This window comes from Mobula hypostoma, chromosome 6 (assembly GCF_963921235.1).
Source record: "Mobula hypostoma chromosome 6, sMobHyp1.1, whole genome shotgun sequence".
NCBI lineage: Eukaryota > Metazoa > Chordata > Chondrichthyes > Myliobatiformes > Myliobatidae > Mobula > Mobula hypostoma.
Genome location: NC_086102.1, coordinates 7,106,525 through 7,129,174, shown reverse-complemented (window position 1 = coordinate 7,129,174; position 22,650 = coordinate 7,106,525). Strand labels below are relative to the sequence as shown.

The 22,650-nt window shown below is 45.7% G+C and overlaps 1 protein-coding gene across 10 annotated transcripts in view; it reads left to right on the top strand.

Moving 5' to 3' along the window:
• Nucleotides 1-22,650, top strand: part of robo1 (roundabout, axon guidance receptor, homolog 1 (Drosophila)) — a 708,427-nt gene that overhangs the window by 376,581 nt on the left and 309,196 nt on the right. For all 10 annotated transcript variants that reach the window (XM_063050245.1, XM_063050243.1, XM_063050241.1 and 7 more), the window contains one exon: nucleotides 2,373-2,699. In XM_063050245.1, the coding sequence (XP_062906315.1) occupies nucleotides 2,373-2,699 (327 nt within the window). The remainder of the gene's footprint in view (nucleotides 1-2,372; nucleotides 2,700-22,650) is intronic.

The following is a 22,650-nucleotide window of genomic DNA, read 5'->3' as shown; positions in this document are numbered from 1 at the left end:
CTGTGCATTGGGGCCTCCATAACAGGCTATAATGCAATCAGTCAGAATGCTCTCCACAGTACATCTGTAGAAATCTGTTGGGTTTCCCATGAAGATATTGATTCCTTACCAACAGTGATGCTGCTCCTCTGTACGTCCCCCTACTTGTGAGGCTCATCAGAGACCCAAAAGGGCCTGCAGAACAAGAGGAGGCCTTTGGCTTTTTACTTCCAGACCCTAGCTCAAACCCACTCTCCTCCCACACTTACTCAGAGAATCATGGATGCCTGGAACACACTGCCTGGTATGGGGGAAGAGGCAAATACATAAGAAACTTATAAGAGATGTGTGGATAGGCAGATTGATGTAAGGAAGAGGGAGGGATATAAACATTGTGTAGGAAGGAGGAATTAGTGTTTGGATGTTTTTGGTTTGCTTTTTAACTGGTTTGGCACAACATTGTGGGCCAAATGGCCTGTATCTGTGTTCCTGTTCTATGTTCTCTTTCTCTCTCTTGCGCTCTCTCTCTCCCTCTCCCCCTCTCCCCCTCCCCTCTCCTCCTCTCTCCTCTCTCCTCTCTCCTCTCTCCTCTCTCCTCTCTCCTCTCTCCTCTCTCCTCTCCCCTCTCCCCCTCTCCCCTCTCCCCCTCTCCCCCTCTCCCCCTCTCCCCCTCTCCCCCTCTCCCCCTCTCCCCTCTCCCCTCTCCCCTCTCCCCTCTCCCCTCTCCCCCTCTCCCCCTCTCCCCCTCTCCCCCTCTCCCCCTCTCCCCCTCTCCCCCTCTCCCCCTCTCCCCCTCTCCCCCTCTCCCCCTCTCCCCCTCTCCCCCTCTCCCCCTCCCCCTCTCTCTCTCCCTCAATCTTTCTCTCTCAATCTTTCTCCTTGAATCTCTTCTCTCTCTCAATCTCTCTTTCCCTCTCCATGATGTAGCTGAAATAGTTGTTCTAATGGACGTTGAAGAAGGTTGTGAAGATTACAGTGGGATCTTGATCAACTGGACCACAGCGCTGAGAGACAACAGATGCAGCTTGATTCTGCTAAAAGCTTCCAGTCAATAGTGGAGAGTCTGTCTGCCGTCCAGCAACAAGTGTTGTCATCATATTGCTGTCAGTGGGACCTTGGTGGGCACCCATTTCCTACACTGAACATGCTTCACCAGTTGTAAGATGGTTGGTGTTGATGAGAAAGGTGACAAATGGGCATTATTATATAACCCTGCATTCGTGTTCTGGTGAAGGCTCTCAGCTTGAAATGTCGACTCTTTATTCCTGTCCATCGATGCTGCCTGACTTGCTGAGCTCCTTCAGTATTTTGTGTGTCTGACTTTGGAGTGAGTGGGTGTGAGGCACTCTCACCCTCAGAGATGCAAGTGAAACAAGAACAGAAGGAACAAGGAGCAAGAGACATGGCCTGTCAAATCTGCTTTGCCATTCAGTGTGATCATAGCTGTCCACCCCCAATCTCATCATTAGTAATAATCTTTCAAGAATCACCAAATTCTGGAATGGTTCTGAAGGACTGGGAACTTGCAAATGCCACTGCACTTTCTAAGAAGGGATAGAGGCCGAAGAAAGGAAATTGTAGACCAGTTAGCCTGGCTTCAGTGACTGGAAAGATACTGGAGACCATTATTAACGATGAGATTTCAGGGAACTTGGAGGCACATGATAAAATAGGCCATATTTCCTTCAGGGGAAATCTTGCCTGACAAATATGTTGGAATTCTTTAAGGAAATAACTGCCACGAAAGACAAAGGAGAGTCAGTGGGTGTTTATTTGAATTTTCAGAAGGTCTTTGACAAGGTGCTGCACATGAAGTTGCTTAACAAGATTACAGCCCGTCGTATTACAAGAAAGGTACTAGGACGGATAAAGCAGTGGTTGATTGGCAGGAGGCAGAGAATGGGAACAAAGGGGTTTTCTGACTAGCTGCCGGTGACTAGTGGTGTTCCACAGAGGTCTGTGTTGGGACCAATTCTTTTTACATTATATATCAATGATTCGGAGAGTGAAATTGAAGGCTTTGTTGCAAAGTTTGCAGATGTTGTAAAGATAGGTGGAGGGGCAGGTACAGTTGAGATGAGGTATAGGTGGAATTGTGTGGAGGGCAGTTGACATTCTACAGTGAACTACAGCAGTGAGATGGGAAAGAAAAAACAAATTCCAGTGTTTGGTTCGGAATGCTGTTGTTCGCTTCAATTGTTTACATGACTTTTCTTCTTTCTTCTTGCGCATCGTGTTAGTCTTTAAAATCTTTTTAATTGAGTCCTTTTGGATTTCTTGCTTTTTGGCTAGCAGTGAGCAAACAAATCTCACGGTTGTATAACTTATATATTCTTTGATAATAAAGGAATGTTGAACCTCGAATCTAATTGTTTTGTTCCCGTCTCGTCCAGGATCCCGACTCCGACAGGAGGACTTCCCGCCCCGAATCGCAGAGCACCCCTCCGACCTGATCGTCTCCAAGGGGGAGCCGGCCACGCTGAACTGCAAGGCGGAGGGGAAGCCGAGCCCCACCATCGAGTGGTACAAGGATGGGGAGCGAGTGGAGACGGACAAGGACGACTCCCGCTCCCACCGCATGCTGCTGCCCAGCGGCTCCCTCTTCTTCCTGCGCATCGTCCACGGGCGCAGGAGCAAGCCGGACGAGGGCAGCTACGTCTGCGTGGCCAGGAACTACCTGGGGGAGGCCGTCAGCCACAATGCCTCGCTGGAGGTGGCAAGTAAGTAGATGATGGTTCCTCTTCATGGACACTTGATAATCCATGCTGTCATTGTTGCTTCGCTGGGTTGGGTCAGTTGAATTGCTTTGGTGTGAGATTTGGGCCTCTGTTGTGGCTTGTGTTTTCCATGAGACCAATGATTGGTAAATGGAAGTAAAAACTCTTAATGGATGCAATCATTGGGAGAATTGACCTCTGTACTTGGATGGGGTGCTGGTGAATTACCACCTTCTGATAGTACAATGTTTGGTGATGATTTTTCACTGTGGCCACCTAGCTGTCGCTGGTCACTGAATGATGGAGGCGTCCAAGCCAGTTTCATGTCTTTGTGTGTGAGACATCTGCTTCTGAAGTTGACGTGTGGGGAAAAGGACTCTTGTCAAAGCTTGGCGCTGGCTGTCTGGAGGGAAAGTGTGAGTGGTCTAGAGGGAAAGTGGTCTGAGTGTGTGAGGGAAAATCACTTGCAAGCCAGCCAATCAGTTTGAGGGTGAGTTTCTTATAAACTGTTCAAATGGAAGCATCAAGTTTTCCTTGCAACAGTCCAGTTGGCATCTCCTCACTCTCATTGCACTTGGGATTTCGTTACTGTTGGTTGTCAAACCAGGTTTGTGTGCGGTTAGAAGATGGAGAGGCAGACTTGTTGATTTTGATCCAAAAGATGTTCCTGTGTGATTGGAGTAATTTGTGCGTCTTTTGTTATTCTTGATAATGGATCTGATTTTAATTCAAGCAAAGTATGTTCTAAATGTGATATTCTTTCCACTGATTATGCTGGGTAAAAAAAAGAGATGATTCACCCTGGCTCAGAACTGTATGATCTGTTACATTACATGGTATACAATGGCTATAAGGGCTGATTCACTCGGGATAGTCCTTGCGTGTGACATTATGTGGAGTGCAACGCTGAAAGGGAAATGTTTCTCCTTCCTGTTATTATCTAGATCTCCCACATTCCAGGGAATAAAGTCCTAGTTTACGCAACCTGTCCTATAACTTGGACCTCCAACTCCGGGCAAATTCCTGGGAAAAAATCTTTTCTGCACTCTTTCCAGTTCAGTAACATCTTTCCTGTAACAGGGCAACCAAAAGTATGCACAAAATGTAGGCAGATGGTGTAGTACAGTTATCAGTGACAACTTTGGTTTCTTGCTGTAAGGAAAGTTTCAAATTACGAGGGGTGATTGATAAGTTCGTGGTCTAAAGTAGAAGGAGTCAATTTTAGAAAACCTAGCACCATAGTCCCCTCCTACATTTACACACTTAGTCCAGCGGTCATGGAGCATACGGATCCCTTCTTTGTAGAAGTCGACGTCCTGGACCTCCAGAAAGTGGTCCACAGCAGGGGTGATTGATAAGTTTGTGGCCTAAGGTGGAAGGAGATGAGTTATACAGCTCTCATTACATGCACGTGCAGTTCAACTCTTTGAATGATTATGCAGAAAGTTTGAAGTTAATAACTCATCTCCTGATGGTTGAGGGGTAATAACTGTTCCTGAATTTGATGAAGTGGGACCTGAGGTTCCTGTGTAGATACAGTAAATGCAAGCAGGCGTTTTCCACTGAAGTTGGATGGGACTGCATTCAAAGGTCATGGGTTAAGGGTGAAAGGAGAACATGAGGGGAAACTTCTTCATTCAGAAGATTGTGAGAGTGTGGAATGGTCTGCCAGCATGTGGTGAATACAAGCTCGATTTTAACATTTAAGAGAAGTTTGGATAGGTACTGTATATGGATGGTAGCGATATTGAAGGCTGTGGTCCCAGTGTAGGTTGATAGGAGTAGGCAGTTTAAATGGTTCAGCATGGACTAGATGGGCCAAAGGGCCAGTTTCTGTGCTGTGCTTCACTATCACTCTGTGACTCTACCTGCTTCCTGATAGTAGCAAGGAACAGAGAGCATGACCTGCATGGGAGTGGGTGGTTTTTGATGGATGCTCCTTTTTTGTGTGCTTTGTAAATATGCTCAGTGATGGGGAGGGCTTTTCCTGTGATGGACTAGGCAGTATCCATCACTTCCTATGCATCCCTGTTTTTGCTCATGGAGAAGCCCACTCTAGAACTGAGGGGCATAATTCCACAGTCAGGGGTTTTCTGTTCATCAAGAGCAAAAGAAGGAATTTATTCCCTCAGAGAGTTTTGAATTAAGTCTGAGACGAATACTTGGACTCCAGGGATCATGGGAGAGAGGCAGGAAATGGGAACAACTGTTTCATTTGTGTTCTGATCTCTTGTCTGGGTGGAAAGTTCAGCTTGGGACCCTTTGTGTTTGGAGAGTTGATATTGTAGGTTAGAATGGAATGTGGGCTCAATGAATGCTAACTTTAGCAATTTTAAATCCTCGTACAAACCTCAAGCTATACTTGATTTAAATGTTATCGGGTCATAGAGTACTAGAGCAAGGCAACAGGACCTAGTCCATGCCAAGCTATCACTTTGCCTTGTCCCATTGACCCGCACTGGGACCATAGCCCTCCATTCCCCTCTCATCCATGTATCTATCCAAATTTTTCTTAAATGTTGAAATTGAGTCCACATCCACCACTTGCACTGGCAGCCTGTTCACACTCTCACCACCCTCAGAGTGAAGAAGTTCCCCTCATATTCCCCTTCCATATTTCACCTTTCACCCTTAACCCATGATCTCCAGTTAGTCTCACCCAGCCTCAGTGGAAATGCTGTTAAAAGAATGCTTGGAACTGCAGTTTCTGTTCATCAACCTCCTGTCTGCAGAGTTATCCAGACCAAGAGACGTGAATCTGTTGGGGTTTCTATTGTATCCAATGCAGCCTCCTCTGCATTGGTGAGACCCAACATAAACTGGGGACTGCTTTATTGAGCACCTCTGGCTCCATCTGCCGAATGGAGAATTTCTTGGTGGCCAACCACTTTAATTTCTTTCCCCATTCCCGTTTCGACATGTCAGTCCCTGGCCTCTTCTTTTGCCACAATGAGGACACTCAGAGTAGGGGAACAACACCTCATATTGTGTCTGGGTAGCCTCCAACCTGACGGCATGATGGAAATTCTCCTTCCAGTATTTTATCCCTTCCCTTTCTATTGCCCACTTCTTCTCCTCACCTACTCATCACCTTCCCCCTGGGTCCCCTCCTCCTTCCCTTTTTCCTATGGTCTACGCTCTACTCCTATCAGATTCCCTCTTTCACCCATCACTACCCAGCTTCTTACATCATCCCCCACTCCCTCACACACCTGGCTTCACCTATCACCTTCTAGCTTGTCCTGATGAAGCGTCTTGTCCCGAAACATCAACTGTGTGTTCATTTCCATAGATATTATCTGAACTGCCGAATTCCTCCAGCAACTGTGTGTGTTGCTCTGGATTTCCAGCATCTGCAGAATCTCTTGTGTTTATGAAAGGGTTTTGTTTCCATTCCTGTGGAGGATTAGTAACTTAGAATGTGCGAGTTTAAATGATTAAACTGTGCCCGATTTGTTGAAAGATTGACACTCTTCACCGCGTGCTTTCAAACAAAATCGTTAATATAACACCTTTCATGACCTGAGGAGATTCCCCCAAAGTTCCATGCTGTCGCTGAACTGTAGTCACCGTTATAGAACTGGAGATTCAGCAGACAAACAGTGTACAACAAGATTCCACAGGCAGGAATAGAATAACATCCAACGTCAGCCGCTCCGGTGATTCTGGTCAAAAGTTCAAAGTACGTATATGCATGGGGGGGAGGGGGAAGGGTGGTTTAAACTGGGGTTGCAGGGGGATGGGAACCAGAGTGCCAGAACAGATAGTGGAGTGGTTGTTGGAAAAAGATATTAAGCCTTCATGCAAGGTATGGAATCAAAAGTTTGAGCGCAGTGGGACTAATGTTCTAAACTGCATATATCTCAATCCAAGAAGTATCACAGGAAAGGCAGATAGAAACATAGAAAGTAGGTGCAGGAGTAGGCCATTCAGCCCTTTGAGCCTGCACCGCCATTCAGTATGATCATGGCCGATCATCCAACTCAGAACCCTGTACCAGCCTTCCCTCCATACCCCCTGATCCCTTTAGCCACAAGGGCCATATCTAACTCCCTCTTAAATATAGCCAATGAACTGGCCTCAACTGTTTCCTGTGGCAGAGAATTCCACAGATTCACCACTCTGTGTGAAGAAGTTTTTACTCATCTTGGTCCTAAAAGGCTTCCCCTTTATCCTCAAACTGTGACCCCTCGTTCTGGACTTCCCCAACATCGGGAACAATCTTCCTGCATCTAGCCTGTCCAATCCCTTTAGAATTTTATACGTTTCAATCAGATCCCCCCTCAATCTTCTAAATTCCAGAGAGTATAATTCCAGAGAGTCGATCCAGTCTTTCATCATATGAAAGTCCTGCCATCCCAGGAATCAATCTGGTGAACCTTCTTTGTACCCCCTCTATGGCAAGAATGTCTTTCCTCAGATTAGGGGACCAAAACTGCACACAATACTCCAGGTGTGGTCTCACCAAGGCCTTGTACAACTGCAATAGTACCTCCCTGCTCCTGTACTCGAATCCTCTCGCTATAAATGCCAGCATACCATTCGCCTTTTTCACCGCCTGCTGTACCTGCATGCCCACTTTCAATGACTGGTGTACAATGACACCCAGGTCTCGTTGCACCTCCCCTTTTCCTAATCGGCCACCATTCAGATAATAATCTGTTTTCCTATTTTTGCCACCAAAGTGGATAACCTCACATTTATCCACATTAAATTGCATCTGCCATGAATTTGCCCACTCACCTAACCTATCCAAGTCACCTGCATTCTCTTAGCATCTTCCGCACAGCTAACACTGCCGCCCAGTTTTGTGTCATCCGCAAACTTGGAGATGCTGCATTTCCAGCAGGATGAGCTCAATGTCCCGGGATTCTGTTGTTTTAGACGTGATAGATCAGGAGAGATTAAGGGGGGAGGGGGTGGGATTACTGGTCAGGGAAAATGTCACGGCAGTGCTCAATCAGGACAGACTGGAGAACTTGTCTAGTGAGGCGTTATGGGTGGAACTGAGAAATAAGAAAGGTAAGACCACTTTTATTTTTAAAAAATTTTAATTTAGGGATACATTGCAGAATAGGCTCCTCTGGTCCTTCGAGCCACACTGCCCAACAATCCCTGATAAATCCGATTTGACCCTAATCTAATCATAGACACAAAACAGTCCAGTATAGGAACAGGCCCTTTGGCCCACAGTGTTGTGCTGAAGAAGCTAAAAGGTAAATCAAAACCACCCAAACACTAATCATTCCTACCTACACTATGTCCATATCCCTCCATCTTCCTCATACTCACATGCCTACCTAAACATCTCTTAAAAGACAAAAAATGTACTTGCCTCTTCCACCGTACCAGGCTGCACATTCCAGACATCCATCACTCTATAAAAAACTTACCCTCACATCCCCTTTGCCCCTACCCCCTCTCACCTTCAATGTATGCCCTCTGGTATTAGACATTTCTACTCTGAGAAATAAAAGATACTCCTTGTCTACTCTATGCGCTATCAGATCTCCCCTCATCTTTTGCTGCTTCAGGGAAAAAACAACCCAAGTTTGTTCAGTCTCTTGCCACCTAAACCAGGCAGCGTCCTGGTAAACATCATCTGTACCCTCTGCAAAGCCGCGACATCCTTCCTATTGCGGGGCGACCAGAACGGGACAAATTACAATGTCCAATTAACCTGGTAACCGGTACGTCTTTGGACTGTGGGAGGAACCAGAGCACCTGGAGAAAACACACGCATTCCACATGGAGGACATAAAGAAACTCCTTTCAGAGAATACCAGAATTGACCTCTGAACTCTGATGCCCTGCCCTATAATAGTGTTGCACGAACCACTCCAGTACCATGGTGATGGTATTGTAGTGGTTAGTGGTATTGTAATGGTATTCCGCTCCACTATCAGATTTCTGAATGGTCCATGAACACTACCTCATTAATTTGTTCTCTTTTTGCACCACTTACTTATTTTTATATATGTCTTATTATAACTTACGGTAATTTTTAATATATTACACTGTACTGCTGCCGCAAAGTAACAAATTTCATGACATATATGTAAGTGGCAAGAAACTTGATTTCTATTCTGAATGAAGAGGTGTACGGTAGCTGTTCTGGAATCTGGTGGTTTAGGACTTTAGGCTTCTGTACCTCCTGCCCAATGGTGGTAGTTGTGGTGGTTGTCTGTCGTGTCCAATGATGGCAAAAACTGTGCAGTAGAGGTTTTAAGGTGCTAAAGCTGTTGCACCGGAACAGTTCCACTTTCTAGATATCTAAAGTCCAGGTCCAGTTGTATGAACAAGCCTCACAAACCGGGGTCTTCCTTGAATGCAGTGGATGACCATGACATCTTCTGTGCCTCGTCCTGCCCTTCGCTGTCCGTGGAGCGTTGCAGAACCGCCTGTAGATCTCATCCGCCCGGTCCACCAGAGATGACGTCGCATGCTGGGACAGGCATATCCCTATCTCACCAGGGAATGAGGCCGCCAGCTATCCTTACGTAGATTAGCCGGCCTGTCGAAGCGGTGTATCGGGGTGTGGCTGATGTTGTATGCAAGCAGCTACTTGGAGCCACAGGTGAGAGCTGTGTGTCCAGTGGGGACCAAAGGTGAGTGAGCTGCCCTGGAATAGACACAACAAGCCCCTCAGCAGAGGTGCTCCCCATCCCTGGACACCCCATAGACCCCGAAGGCAGCTGCAAGAAGATGGCATGGCCCAGATGGTGGGGAAGGCTGATGATCGTTGTTGTCTTCCAGTAGCCAAATAACCTCCTGATTTGCATGCCTTTGGGATATGGGACAAAACAAGGGCACACAGGGTTATTACTCATATGGTCACAGGGAGAACGTGACAAACTCAACACAAACAGCACCCAAGGTCACAATTGAACATGGGTCTCTCGTGATGTGACTTCCAAAAGCTGACCTGCTGGAAGATGGGCAAGTCTCTGCAGGAAGTATGGAGCTGAAACAACACCAAGCCCGGGTTTTAAAAGCTCATTGGCCATTGGGAGAATCGCGGGGAGAGAAGGCCAGCTCGATTTGGGGAGGCCATGGTGAGTTTCACATTGATAGTTTTGCCCAGAACCTGTGAAAGAAACTCCCCAACAGCACTCTAATCCCCAGCAGAATAGAAGTGAAAACTAGATACAGTGTTCCATCACTTTTCCTATCTTCAGGCACAACTATTTGTGCTAATTTGACAGATTTTTAACAGGTTACGCAACTAATTCCACTATAGCTGTTAATATGCCAACAGCAATGGTTCTTGTAAAGAGCGTATTTAAATTACCTCAAGAGGGCAAGACTTAACTGGGGCACTAACATATGACAGTTATTTAATATCTGAATTGTGCTTGGGGCTAGGTATATTGCTATCAGAAGCTGACTTGTGCCCATAAGCTTCCTCCTCACAATATAAGCCATCTAGCCATCTCCTTGACAATTGAGACACAAGAGATTCCACAGATGCTGGAAATCTCAATCACTAAATGCTGGAATTTCCAGTTCTCTTTTATCATACATTCGCAACCGCTGGTGTATTCTGTTTGCCACAGTTCCAAATTTTCTGTCCGTAGCCGTGATCATCTGTTAACTCAGCAGTAAAAGGAGGTATTCTGTCACGTGACCAACTTGTTTCCCCACACCCATCAATGGCACTCCCTTCCCTCTGCAAACAAAACCACACCATTCTTCATACCTGACGTTAAATCTGCTTCTGTCTCCACAGATGCTGTTTGACCTGCAGTGATCTTCCAGTGTTACCTGTTTTCAGTTCAGTTTTCCAGCATCTGCTGTAGTTTGCTTTTTTGTCCCATCTACATTTCTCAGTACTGTGCACCATCTTGCCTCTGGAACTGAGTTGCTGTGGTCCCAACTCTCATTCCAGCTTAAAAGAATTTTCCATCAGTGCCCACTTTACCGGGAACTCGATCTGGTCTTCTGCTGCTGTAGCCCATTCTATTCAAGGCTTGATGTGTGGTGCATTCAGAGGAACTCCAGTGCATACCACAGTTGTAACGCCTGGTTATGTGAGTTATTTTTGCCTTCCTGTCGGGTTGAACCAGATTCTCCTCTGACCTCCCTCATTAACAAGGTATTTTTGCCCACAGAACTGCTGCTCACGGAGTGTTATTTTGTTTTCACACCATTCCCAGCCTTTTTTTTACGCTGTGGACCCCTACCATTAACGAGCACTCTGAGAACCCCAGGCTGGCCGCTCACTGGATGGTTTTTTGGTATTCAATACTGTTCTCTGTAAACTCTGGAGACTGTGGTTGTGTGAAAATCCCAGGAGATCAGCAGTTTCTGAGATACTCAAACCACCCTGTCTGGCGCCAACAATCATTCCACGGTCATAATCACTTAGATCGCATTTCTTCCCCCTTCTGATGTTTGGTCCAAATAACAACTGAAGCTCTTGACCATGTCTGCATGTTTTTATGCATTGAGTTGCTGCCACATGATTGGCTGAGTAGATATTTGTATTAAAGTACAGGTGAACAGGAGTAACTAATAAAGTGGTCACTGGGGGCATTTTTAAAAAAAATTATAGTCATTTTATGTCTTTGCCCTGTGTTCATGCTGCAAAACAACAGATTTCACATCATATAAGTCAGTGATAATAAATTTGATGCTCATTCTGGAGTCACAGAGCAATACAGCATAGATACAGGCCCTTCGGCCCAACTAATCTCTGCTGACCACGCTGCCCATCCAACTATTCCCATTTTCCAATTACTGTGATGTACCTCTAAGTTAAAAAAGTTTGGAGAATTTGGTGTTCACACTGCCAGGATGTAGACTGACTAAGCAGAATATGAGGGTGCTGTTCCTCTGGTTTGCATTTAGCCTCCACATTGCAATGACGTGGACAGACGTGTCAGTGTGGGCCTGAGAGCGTATCAAAGCAGCGGGGTCTGGGTTTGAGAGTGAGGAATGACCCGAGGTTTGTACGGTCTAAGCGCTGGGCCTGATTGAAAGGCCAGGGTGATCTCTGCACTGAACTGAGACTGTGGCTCGCAGCTAAAGCGCTCCTGGATCGGCTGCAGCGATGACTGGCTTCACGGCTGTGACTCACTTTCAGGAGCTTCAGCTGTTTGCATGATTCGCTTTTTCTTCCCTGCACATTGCATGCCTGACGGTCTTTTTTTAATAGGTTCTATTGGGTTTCTTTGTTTTGTGGCTGCCTTTTAGGAGGCAAATCTCAAGGTTGTATATCGTATACATAGTAAAGGCATCCGTTAGTCTTGCGACACCATGGATCTGCGTCTGGAAAGTCTTCACTCTCCAGGGCGCAGGCCTGGGCAAGGTTGTATGGAAGACCAGCAGTTGCCCATGCTGCAAGTCTCCCCTCTCCACGACACCAATGTTGTCCAAGGGAAGGGCATTAGGACCCATACAGCTTGGCACCAGTGTCATCGCAGAACAATGTGTGATTAAGTGCCTTGCTCAAGGACACAACACGTTGCCTCGGCTGGGGCTTGAACTCATGACCTTCAGGTCGCTAGTCCAATGCCTTAACCACTTGGCCACACATAGTAGTATACATACCTTGATAATAAATGTACTGTGACTTTGAATGGGAAGGAGAATCAAAATGGCTGGCATTCAGGAACTCCAGACAACCACGGTGGATGGAGCAAAGGTGCCACTAGCCTCCTCACCATCGAGGACATCTTCAATAAAGAAAGCCTCAAGAAGGCAACATCCATCATTAAAGGCCCTCACCATCCAGGACATGCCCTCTTATTACAACCATCAGGAAGAAGGTATAGGAGCCTGAAGACACACACACAACATTTTAGAAACAGCTTCTAAAATCCACCATCAGATTTCTGAATGATTTGTGAGGCCACGTTTTGGTCTCTTTTTGCGCTACTTACTTATTTTTATGTGCCTTGCTGTAACTTCTGGATTTTTAGGGATTGCAGTGTGCCACAAAACAGCAAATTTCACAAGGTGTATGTATCAGTGATAACAAATCTGATTCACATTGTCGTCGTACCCCGAGAGATTCCGCAGCTCCTGAGACCGTGGGGAGAAACCTGTTGTAGTCAGATTCAAGGGACGCCTTGATGAGGCGTGTTACTTTGATACGCTGACCTCTCAGCCCCTCCGCTGCCCTCTTGCTTTCTTTCACTGTGCTCCGGGGGTTGTGGAGGGGAGCCTTGCTTCCGCAGTGGGCACTGGAAGGAAATACACTCGGAGACCACTGTATTAGGTATGTATTAGAGAGGGTGCAGGTGCGAAGAGGAGATTAGGTATGAACCTAATAGGGTGGCCACTGAGTCCACGTTCATGGTCTTTTTCTGCTGTCTATTTCAAGGTTTGATGTTCTTCTGCACACCACTGTTGTTACATGTGGTTATTTGCGTCACCAACATCTTCCTGTCAGCTTGAACCAGTCTGGCCATTCTCCTCTGACCTCTCTCATTAACAAGGTATTTTCACCCACAGAACTGCCGCTCACTGGATGTTTTTATACCATTCTCTGTAACCTGTTTGTGAAATCCCAGGAGGTCAACAGTTTCCACACAGTTTGATAGGGTGGCTAAGAAGGCATATGATATTCTTGCCTTTATTAGTTGAGGCACGGAGTTCTAAAGTCAACAAGTTATGTTGCATCTTTATAAAACTCTGGTTAGGCCACATCTGGGGTATTGCATACAGTTCTAGTCACCCCATTATAGGAAGGATGTCGAGGCTTTGGGGGGCGGGGGGGTTGCAGAAGAGGTTTACCAGCATGCTGTCTGGATTAGAGGGCATGTTGCCCTCTAATTGAGAGTCTGGGTAAACTTAGGTTGCTTTCTATGTGGAGAAAGGTGGAGGCTGAGAGGAGATCTGATAGAGATTTAGAGGGGTTATTGTGAGAGACATAAACAGAATAAACAGGCAGTACCTTTTTTCCAATAGTTGAAATGTCTAATACTAAAGGGCATCTATTTAAGGCGAGAGGCAGCAATTTCAAAGGAGATGTGAGGGGAAGGTTTTTTACACATAGAGTGGTGGGTGCCTAGAATTTGTTGCCTGGGGTCGTGGTAGAGACAAAAACATTAGAGACTTTCAAGAGGTGTTTAGATAGGTGTTAGCACGTGGCCAAGTGGTTAAGGCATTCGTCTAGTGATCTGAAGGTCGCTAGTTCGAGCCTGGCTGAGGCAGCGTGTTGTGTCCTTGAGCAAGGCACTTAACCACACGTTGCTCTGCGACGACACCGGTGCCAAGCTGTATGGGTCCTAATGCCCTTCCCTTGGACAACATCGGTGGAGAGGAGAGACTTGCAACATGGGCAACTGCCAGTCTTCCATACAACCTTGCCCAGGCCTGCACCCTGGAAACCTTCCAAGACGCAAATCCATGGTCTCATGAGACTTATGGATGCCTATTAATTATTATTAGATAGGCACATAGATGTGAGAAAGTGCAAGGATATGGACATTGTGTAGGCAGAGGGGATTAGTAAGGTTATCCTTTGGAACATTAATTAAATTGGATTGGCCTTTCCTGTGCTGTATTGTTATTTGCTGTACGTTTGTTTTGAGATATTCAGACCATCCCATTTGCCACCAACAATCATTCCACTGCCTAAATCACTTGGATTACATGTCTTCTGCATTCTGAACAGCAACTGAACCTCTTGACCATGTCTGCATGCTTTTATGCATTGATTTGCTATCACATGATTGGCTGATTAGATATTTGCATTAACGAGCAGGTGTACAGGTGTATCTAATAAAGTGGCCACTGAGTGCACATTGAAAGTGTGCCCGTTGCCTCCCGTAAGGGGATCCAATGGGAAAGGCACAAGAGAGTGCAGCTGCTCGGCAGGGAACTTTGATCAAAGCTTTGTACATTGTCCATAGTCGCACATAACCTGCAGCTATGCTGCATTGTCTGGGGCAGCTATAAGAGGCCTCGCATGACAGGTCAGAGATGATCCCTTCTGTGTTGGTTAAATTACAGGATCAGATACATGTAATGAAGCCTTGCTTAATGAGACGCCTACTTTCCTTTCTCATTTTCCTCCCCACACCCACCCCTGGGCTGACAAAAGGCCCCGAGTCAGGCACTGTGGAGCTCACACAGGTTACCCTGGGTGTCTGATTACCATCTCTCCTTCCTTCGTTCACAGAGTAATCAGGCTTGGATTGTAAAAGCCGGCTAACTGGCAGTGCTGATGGCACCGATAAGGCCCACATTTCTCTCCCTGTTCCTGTCTCCTACACTCACCTTGCCATTTTAAGTAACATTCCTTGCAAGAGCTGCTTTGATGAGTATCGGGGAGAAGGTGATCTCGCAAAGAACAGCTCTTCCAATGTAGACTGCAACAAGCAAGGGTTGTGCTCTCCCTCTCCCTCTCCCTCTCCCTCTCCCTCTCCCTCTCCCTCTCCCTCTCCCTCTCCCTCTCCCTCTCCCTCTCCCTCTCCCTCTCCCTCTCCCTCTCCCTCCCCCTCTCCCTCTCCCCCTCTCCCTCTCCCCCTCTCCCTCTCCCCCTCTCCCTCTCCCCCTCTCCCTCTCCCCCTCTCTCCCCCTCTCCCTCTCCCCCTCTCCCCCTCTCCCTCTCCCCCTCTCCCCTCCTTCCCTCTCGGTCTCTCTCCCCTCTCTCTCTCTCTCTCTCTCTCTCTCTCTCTCTCTCTCTCCCCCCCCCCTTCCCCTCTCTGTCTCTCCCTCCTTCTCTCCCTCTCTCTCCTTCTCTCCCTCTCTCTTTCTCTTTTTCTCTCTGTCTTTGCTGAGTCGGGCTGAGAAGAAGCAGGTGGACTTCAATCCCAAAATGTGTGACGTGAGACGCTTTTAAAGGTCAAGCTTAAAGGGAGAGTATAAGGTGAATGGCAGGATTCTCAGCAGTGTGGAGGAATAGAGAAATTTATTTATTTATCGTGATACAGCAAAGCGTAGACCATTCAGGCCACACCACCCGGCAACCCCCCTGATTTAACCATCGCCTAATCACGGGATAATTTACGACAACCAATTCAACTACCAACCAGTATGTCTTTGGACTGTGGAAGGAAACCAGAGCACCTGGATGAAACCCACACAGTCACGGGGAGAACGTACAAATTCCTCTCAGTCAGCGGGAATTGAACCCGCGTCACCCATACTGTAAAGCGTTGTGCTAACCGTGACACTACCATGCTACCCCATCTTGGGGTCAAAGTCCACAGAGCTCTCAAAGTTGCCCCACAAGTCGATAGAGTGGCAGCGAAGGAGTATGCAGTACTGGCCTTTATTAGTGGGAGGTCTGAGTTCAAGTAGCCAATGTAATGTTGCAGCTCTTTAAAACTCTCATTAGCCACACTTAAAGGAAGGATGGGTAAGCTTTAGAGAGGGTGTGGAGGAGATTTACTAGGATTCTTCCTGAACTAGAGAGCATGTCTTATGAGGGAGCTGAGGCGTTTTACTTTAGAGCGGAAAAGAGGTCACTTGATAGATGTCTATGGATAATGAGAGATGGAATGGACTGCCAGGTCATCTTTTCCAATGTGGCAACAGCCAAACCAGAGGTCATCTGTTCAAAGAGAGTGAAGCAAATTGTAGGGGAGATGCCAGAGGTAGGGTTCTTTACACAGAAATTGACGACTGCCAGAATGTGCTGCTGGGGAGGTGGGAGAGTGCATCCCAGGTAAAGCTCCACAACCTATGGACTCACTTTCAAGGACACTTCATCTCATGTTTTCAGTATTTATTGCTTATTTATGTATATTATTGTTTCTTTGTGCATTTACTCAGTCTGCTGTCTTTTACGATTGATTGAAAGCTCTCGTTGAGCAGTCTTTCACTAATTCTGTTATAAGACCATAAGACAAAGGAGCAGAAGTAGGCCATTCGGCCCATCGAGTCTTCTCCACCATTTTATCATGAGCTGATCCATTTTATCCTATTTAGTCCCACTGCCCCGCCTTCTCACCATAACCTTTGATGCCCTGGCTACTCAGATACCTATTAATCGCTGCCTTAAATACACCCAATGACTTGGCCTCCACTGCTGCCCGTGGCAACAAATTCCATAGATTCACCACCCTCTGACTAAAAAAATCTTTTCGCACTTCTGTTCTGAAAGGGCGCCCTTCAATCCTGAAGTCATGCCCTCTCGTACTAGACTCCCCCATCATGGGAAACAACTTTGCCACATCCACTCTGTCCATACCTTTTAACATTCAAAATGTTTCTATGAGGTCTCCCCTCATTCTTCTAAACTCCAAGGATTACAGTCCAAGAGCGGACAAACGTTCCTCATATGTTAACCCTCTCATTCCCGGAATCATTCTAGTGAATCTTCTCTGAACCCTCTCCAACATCAACACATCCTTTCTTAAATAAGGAGACCAAAACTGCCCACAGTACTCCAAGTGAGGTCTCACCAGCGCCTTATAGAGCCTCAACATCACATCCCTGCTCCTATTCTATATTCTATATAGTTACTATTCTATAGATTACTTGAGAATAGTTGCTATTCAATAAATTTATTGAATATGCCCATAAGAAAATGAATTTCAGGGTTACATGTGATATGTTTTGATAATAAAACTTACTTTCCTGGTTGTATGCCCAGTTGGTGCAGTCTTTCATTGATTCTATTATGGATGTTAGATTTACTGAGTATGCCCACAAGACAGTGTATTGCAGGGTTGTATATGGTGACATATATGTGCTTTGATATTAAATTCACATTGAACTTTGAAATAATAAGGACAGTTCAGAGACTTTGATTGGCACATGGATGTAAGAAAAATGGATGTTTCTGGATGTCAGATTGATTGTGGAGGAGGTTTATATAGGATAGCACAACAGGGCCGAAGGGCCTCTACTGTGCTGTACTCTTCTACCAGCAAAGTTTATTCCAAGTACCACTGAAGTGTAACAAAGAAAGTGAAGCAGCCAATTTATGCAAAAGCACCACTGAAGTAATCTGTTTATCATTAGAAGTGTTAATGAGGCAGAGACAAAGGTGAAAGAACGCTGGCACAGGCTGGTACTGTTGTGATCCAACAGATTTAATTAGCCAATTTAGTGATACGACCGTACTGGCGGCTAGACAATGGACCCTGAATGAAGTCGTGCCTTTCCTGTTCAAATTGTCAGGTGTGAGGTTCTTTCAGCGAGGAAGGACGGTTTAACTTTGTTTGGAGAGCAAACTCTTAGCATGGTGCCAACTGACAGCTTGATCCTTGGATGAGAATCAGATTTTTTCCAAGAGAAGACAGAACCCAGTTCCTCGTGTGAAGTATGATGGAAATGTGAAGCTGTCTCTCCGGAACACAGCACAGTGGCCAGGGAGATGATGTGAAGAATGAGTGGCTCAGGAAAACCAGAATGTCCCCATTGACCCATATTGATGCAATTTGGAAACCATCCTCTCTGGATGGATCACAGCTTGGTACTCTTCCCATCAGCACAAGGAATTTCAGAGAGTTGTCCATTACAGGAACCGAAGTCTCTCCATGGAGTCTAGAATACTTCTCGCTCAGTTAAAACAGTCAGCATAATCAAATAATGCGCACAAAATGCTGGAGAAACTCAGCAAGTCAGGCAATATCTATGGAGAGGATTAAACAGTCAACATTTTGGGCCGATACCCTTCAATACCGAAAAGGAATGAAGAAGATTTCCAGCATCTGCAGATTCTCTTATTACTTATGAGCATAGTCAAATGCCTCTCCCACCCCAGACATTTTCTCTTCTCCCATCTTCCTCAGGGCAGAAAATACAAAACGCTAAAAGCAGGTACCACCAGGCTCAAAGACAGAGTCTACCCTGTTTATGAAGAAGGTACAGGAGTCTCAGGACTCATATCACCAGGTTCAGGAACAGTTATTACCCCTCAATCACCCAGCACCTGAACCAGAGGGGATAACTTCATTTGCCCCATCATTGAAAGGTTCTCACAACCAATGGACTTATTTTCAAAGATTCTTTGTCTGATCTTCTCGATATTTATTGCTTATTTATTTACTATTATTATTATTGTTGTATTTTTTTCAGCTCAAGCTGATAATAGTATTTCTTTTTTTCTTTCTTTTTGTATTTGCAAAGTTAGTTGTCCCTTCACATAGTTGGTGAGATCTTTTATTGATTTTATTATGGTTATTGGATTTATTGAGTATGCCAATCAAGAATCTCAGGGTTGTATATGGTGATATATATTTACTTTGATAATACATTTACTTTGAACTTCGAACTTTAGACTGCTGAATGGTCCCTTAGTATGATAAAACAGAGTCTTGACTTCACCATGTACATCGTTGTGGCCTTGCTCATTTTCTGTAACTGTAACACTTTATTCTGACACCGCTGTCCCTTGTACTTGTTGTATACACGATAGAGCTGGAATGATTTGTCTGAATTGAATGCTGAGATAAAGCTCTTCACTGTATCTCAGTACATGTGACAATAATAAACCAATTACATATCTTTGACGAAGGAGATTAAGGACTACAGAAACAAGTAGAGTAGGTGCAGGAAAGGAGGTAAGGCTTGAAAGGTGATTGAGCCTGGCCTGGCCCAGCTGAGATTCGGAAGAGACATTGTTTTGTTTTTGTTGTTGCTGCTGCTTTTTATTCCGGGCATGCTATTCCGGGTGCCAGAACTTCCACGCTGCCCCTAGCATATTGCTAGGTTCACCTCCTATCAGATTCGTCATTCCTCAGCCTTTTACCTTTTACCTTTTCCACCTATCATCTCCTAGCTTCTTACTTCATCTTCTGTCCCCCAACCACCTAGTGTCACCTATCACCTTCGAGTTTGTCCTCCTCCTCCTCCCCCCCACCTTCTTATACTGGTTTACTTATTGAGAGACAGAGCAGAATAGGGCCTTCCAGTCCTTTAAGCCACACTGCCCTCGCCTAATTATGAGACAATTTACAGCGACCAATGTCTTAACCACATGGCCAAGTGCCCTGAGCAAGGCACTTAATCACACATTGCTCTGCGATGTCACTGGTGCCAAGCCGTATGGGTCCTAATGCCCTTCCCTTGGACAACATCGGTGTCATGGAGGGGGGAGACTTGCAGCATGGGCAACTGCTGGTCTTCCATACAACCTTGCCCAGGCCTGCGCCCTGGAGAGTGAAGACTTTCCAGGCGCAGATCCATGGTCTCGCAAGACTAACAGATGCCTTAATAATAATAATACAACGACCAATTAACCTACCAACCAGTACATCATTGGACTGTGAGAGGAAACCAGAGCACCCGGAGGAAATCCACATGGTCACGGGAAGGGCATACAAACTCCTTCCAAACAGTGGTGGGAATGAAACCCGGATCGCTGGTACTGTAAAGTGTTGTACCACCCTCTTCCCCCTTCTTTTCCAGTCCTAATGAAGGGTCTCAGTCTGAAATGTAAACTGTTTATTTATTTCCATAGATTCTGCCTCACCCTCTGAGTTCCCTCAGCATTTTGTATGTATATCCATATGTTGAGCTGGTTAATGTAAACAAAACACTTCACTATATGTTTTGATGTAATTGTCATAAAATACATAAAGAATGAATCTGAATGATTGACTCTTTAGTGCTCACTGAAGGGGCATAGTCTGCAAGGGACCCTAAGGCTGAGATATTTAAGGTAAGACTATCAGAATCAACAGTTCAACAGAGGAGACACGTTGAGACTTGAGAGTGAGTGCGCTGGATGGATGAAGGGTTGGAAACGTGACACAGCCGGATGTCTCAGAGCAATGTCTTGTTAGATAAGCTATCTATCTCAGTTTAGACCTAAACGATGATAAACAGCTGTATCCAGCCAAAAACCTTGCTCTGACATTCTCCTGTGTACAAGCCCTATATCAGAACATGACCAAATAATCTGAGTTTGATGTCTGGATTAGTCAGAGTCATTAATGACAGGTACAGGATATTCAGCCCATTGTGTCTATGTTGACCATCTAGCACATCACAGAAACCAGCCTCTCCTCCACGTACTCTGTGTAAACTTCTCACTACATCAGTAAAGCAAAATCCGAGACACCACTCACTCTAGACATTCTCTCTTCTTCTCTTCCTCTCCCCACCCCCCCCACCCATAAGGCAGAAAGTACAAATGCCTGAAAGCACATACAACTGGACTCAAGTGCACCTTGTACTGTCCTGCCGTAAGAATATTAGTCCTGATGAAGGGTCTCTACCCAAAATATCACAGGTTATTCCTTTTCATAAATGCTGCCTGACCTGCTGAGTTCCTCCAGTATTTTGTGTGGACTCCCAGCATCTGCAGAACTTCGTGTTCAGGTTTATTTATTTACTTAGGAATAAACGCAGGACAGACGCTTCCAGCCGAGCAGCCCATCGATGAACCCTAGCCTAATCATAGGACAACTTATAGAGTTGTAGAGAAGTAGAACACAGAAGAAGGCCCTTTGGCTCATCTAGTCCATGCTGAAACCGTTTAAGCTGCCTACTCCCATTGACCTGCATCAGAGCCCTCCATAACTCTCCCATCCATGTACCCAACCAAACTTCTCTTAAATGTTGAAATCAAGTTTGCATGCACTGGTTGTTTTGGCAGCTGATTCCACACTCTCACAACCCTCTGAGTGAAGAAGCTACCCCTCATGTGCCCCTTAAACTTCTCACCTTTCACCCTTAACCCATGACCTCTAGTTGTAGTCCCACTCAACCTCAGTGAAAAGAGCCTGCTTGTTTGCTCCCTATCTTTACCCCTCATAATTTTGTATACCTCTATCAAACCTGTCAATCCATGACATTCTGAAGAATACTGTCCAAACCTGTTCATTCTTTCCTTATAACTCAGGATCTCCAGATCCAACAACATCATTGTAAATTTTCTCTATACTGTTTCAACCTTATTTACATCTTTCCTGCAGGTAGGTGACCAGAACTGCGAACAGTACTCCAATTTGGGTCTCACCAATATCTGATACAACTTCAACATAACATCCCATCTTCTGTACTTAATCCTTCGATTTATGAAGGCCAATGTTCCAGCCAGTGTTCCGAAAGCTTTCTTTATGATCGTATCTACCTGTGATGCCGCTTTCAATGAATTATGGGCCTGTATTCCAAGTCTCACCTGCCTATAATTTCCTGCTACGTTTTGAACCTTTTTTAAACAGTGGTCCGGCATTGGCTATCCTCCAATCCTCTGGTGCCCCCGTTGTCACTAAGGATGATTTAAATATCGCTGCTAGGGCCCCGTCAATTTCTGTGCGCCTCTGTGGGTCCAAGAGAACACCTTGCCAGGCTCTAGGGAGTTACAATGACCATTTCACTCCTAACTGGTATGTCTTTGGACTGTGGTTAAGAAATCGGAACATCCAGAAGAAAGTCACACACACATACACATGGGAAAGAACGTACGAGCTTTCTTACAGAGGATGCTAGAACTGAACCCTGAACTCTAACGCCCCAAACTGTAAGAGCGTTTTGCTAGCTGCTATGCTACCTTGGCGCCCCCTTTGGAGATGATGCTAAAATTGGTGCATAATGGACAGATCATAAGACCTAGGAGCAAAACTCGGCCATTTGGCCTGTCCAGTCTGCTAACCCAATCATTCGCGGCCAATCTATTTTTCCTCTCAACCCCAATTCACTTGCCTGCTCCCCATAACTTTTAATGCGCTTCTTAAAATTTACAAAAAGTATATTAAAAAAATAAGTAATGCAAAAAGAGAACAAAGTGGTGAGGTAACACACATCAAAGTTGCTGGTGAACGCAGCAGGCCAGGCAGCATCTATTGGAAGAGGTACAGTCGACGTTTTGGGCCGAGATCCTTCGTCAGGCCCGAAACATCGACTGTACCTCTTCCAATAGATGCTGCCTGGCCTGCTGCGTTCACCAGCAATTTTTATGTGTGTAGCTTGAAATTCCAGCATCTGCAGATTTCCTCGTGTTTGCGTTTTTAAAGTAGTGAGGTAGTGTCCATGGGTTCACAGACCATTCTGAAATCTGATGGCAGAGGAGAAGCTGTTCTGGAAAGATTGAGTGTGGGTCTTC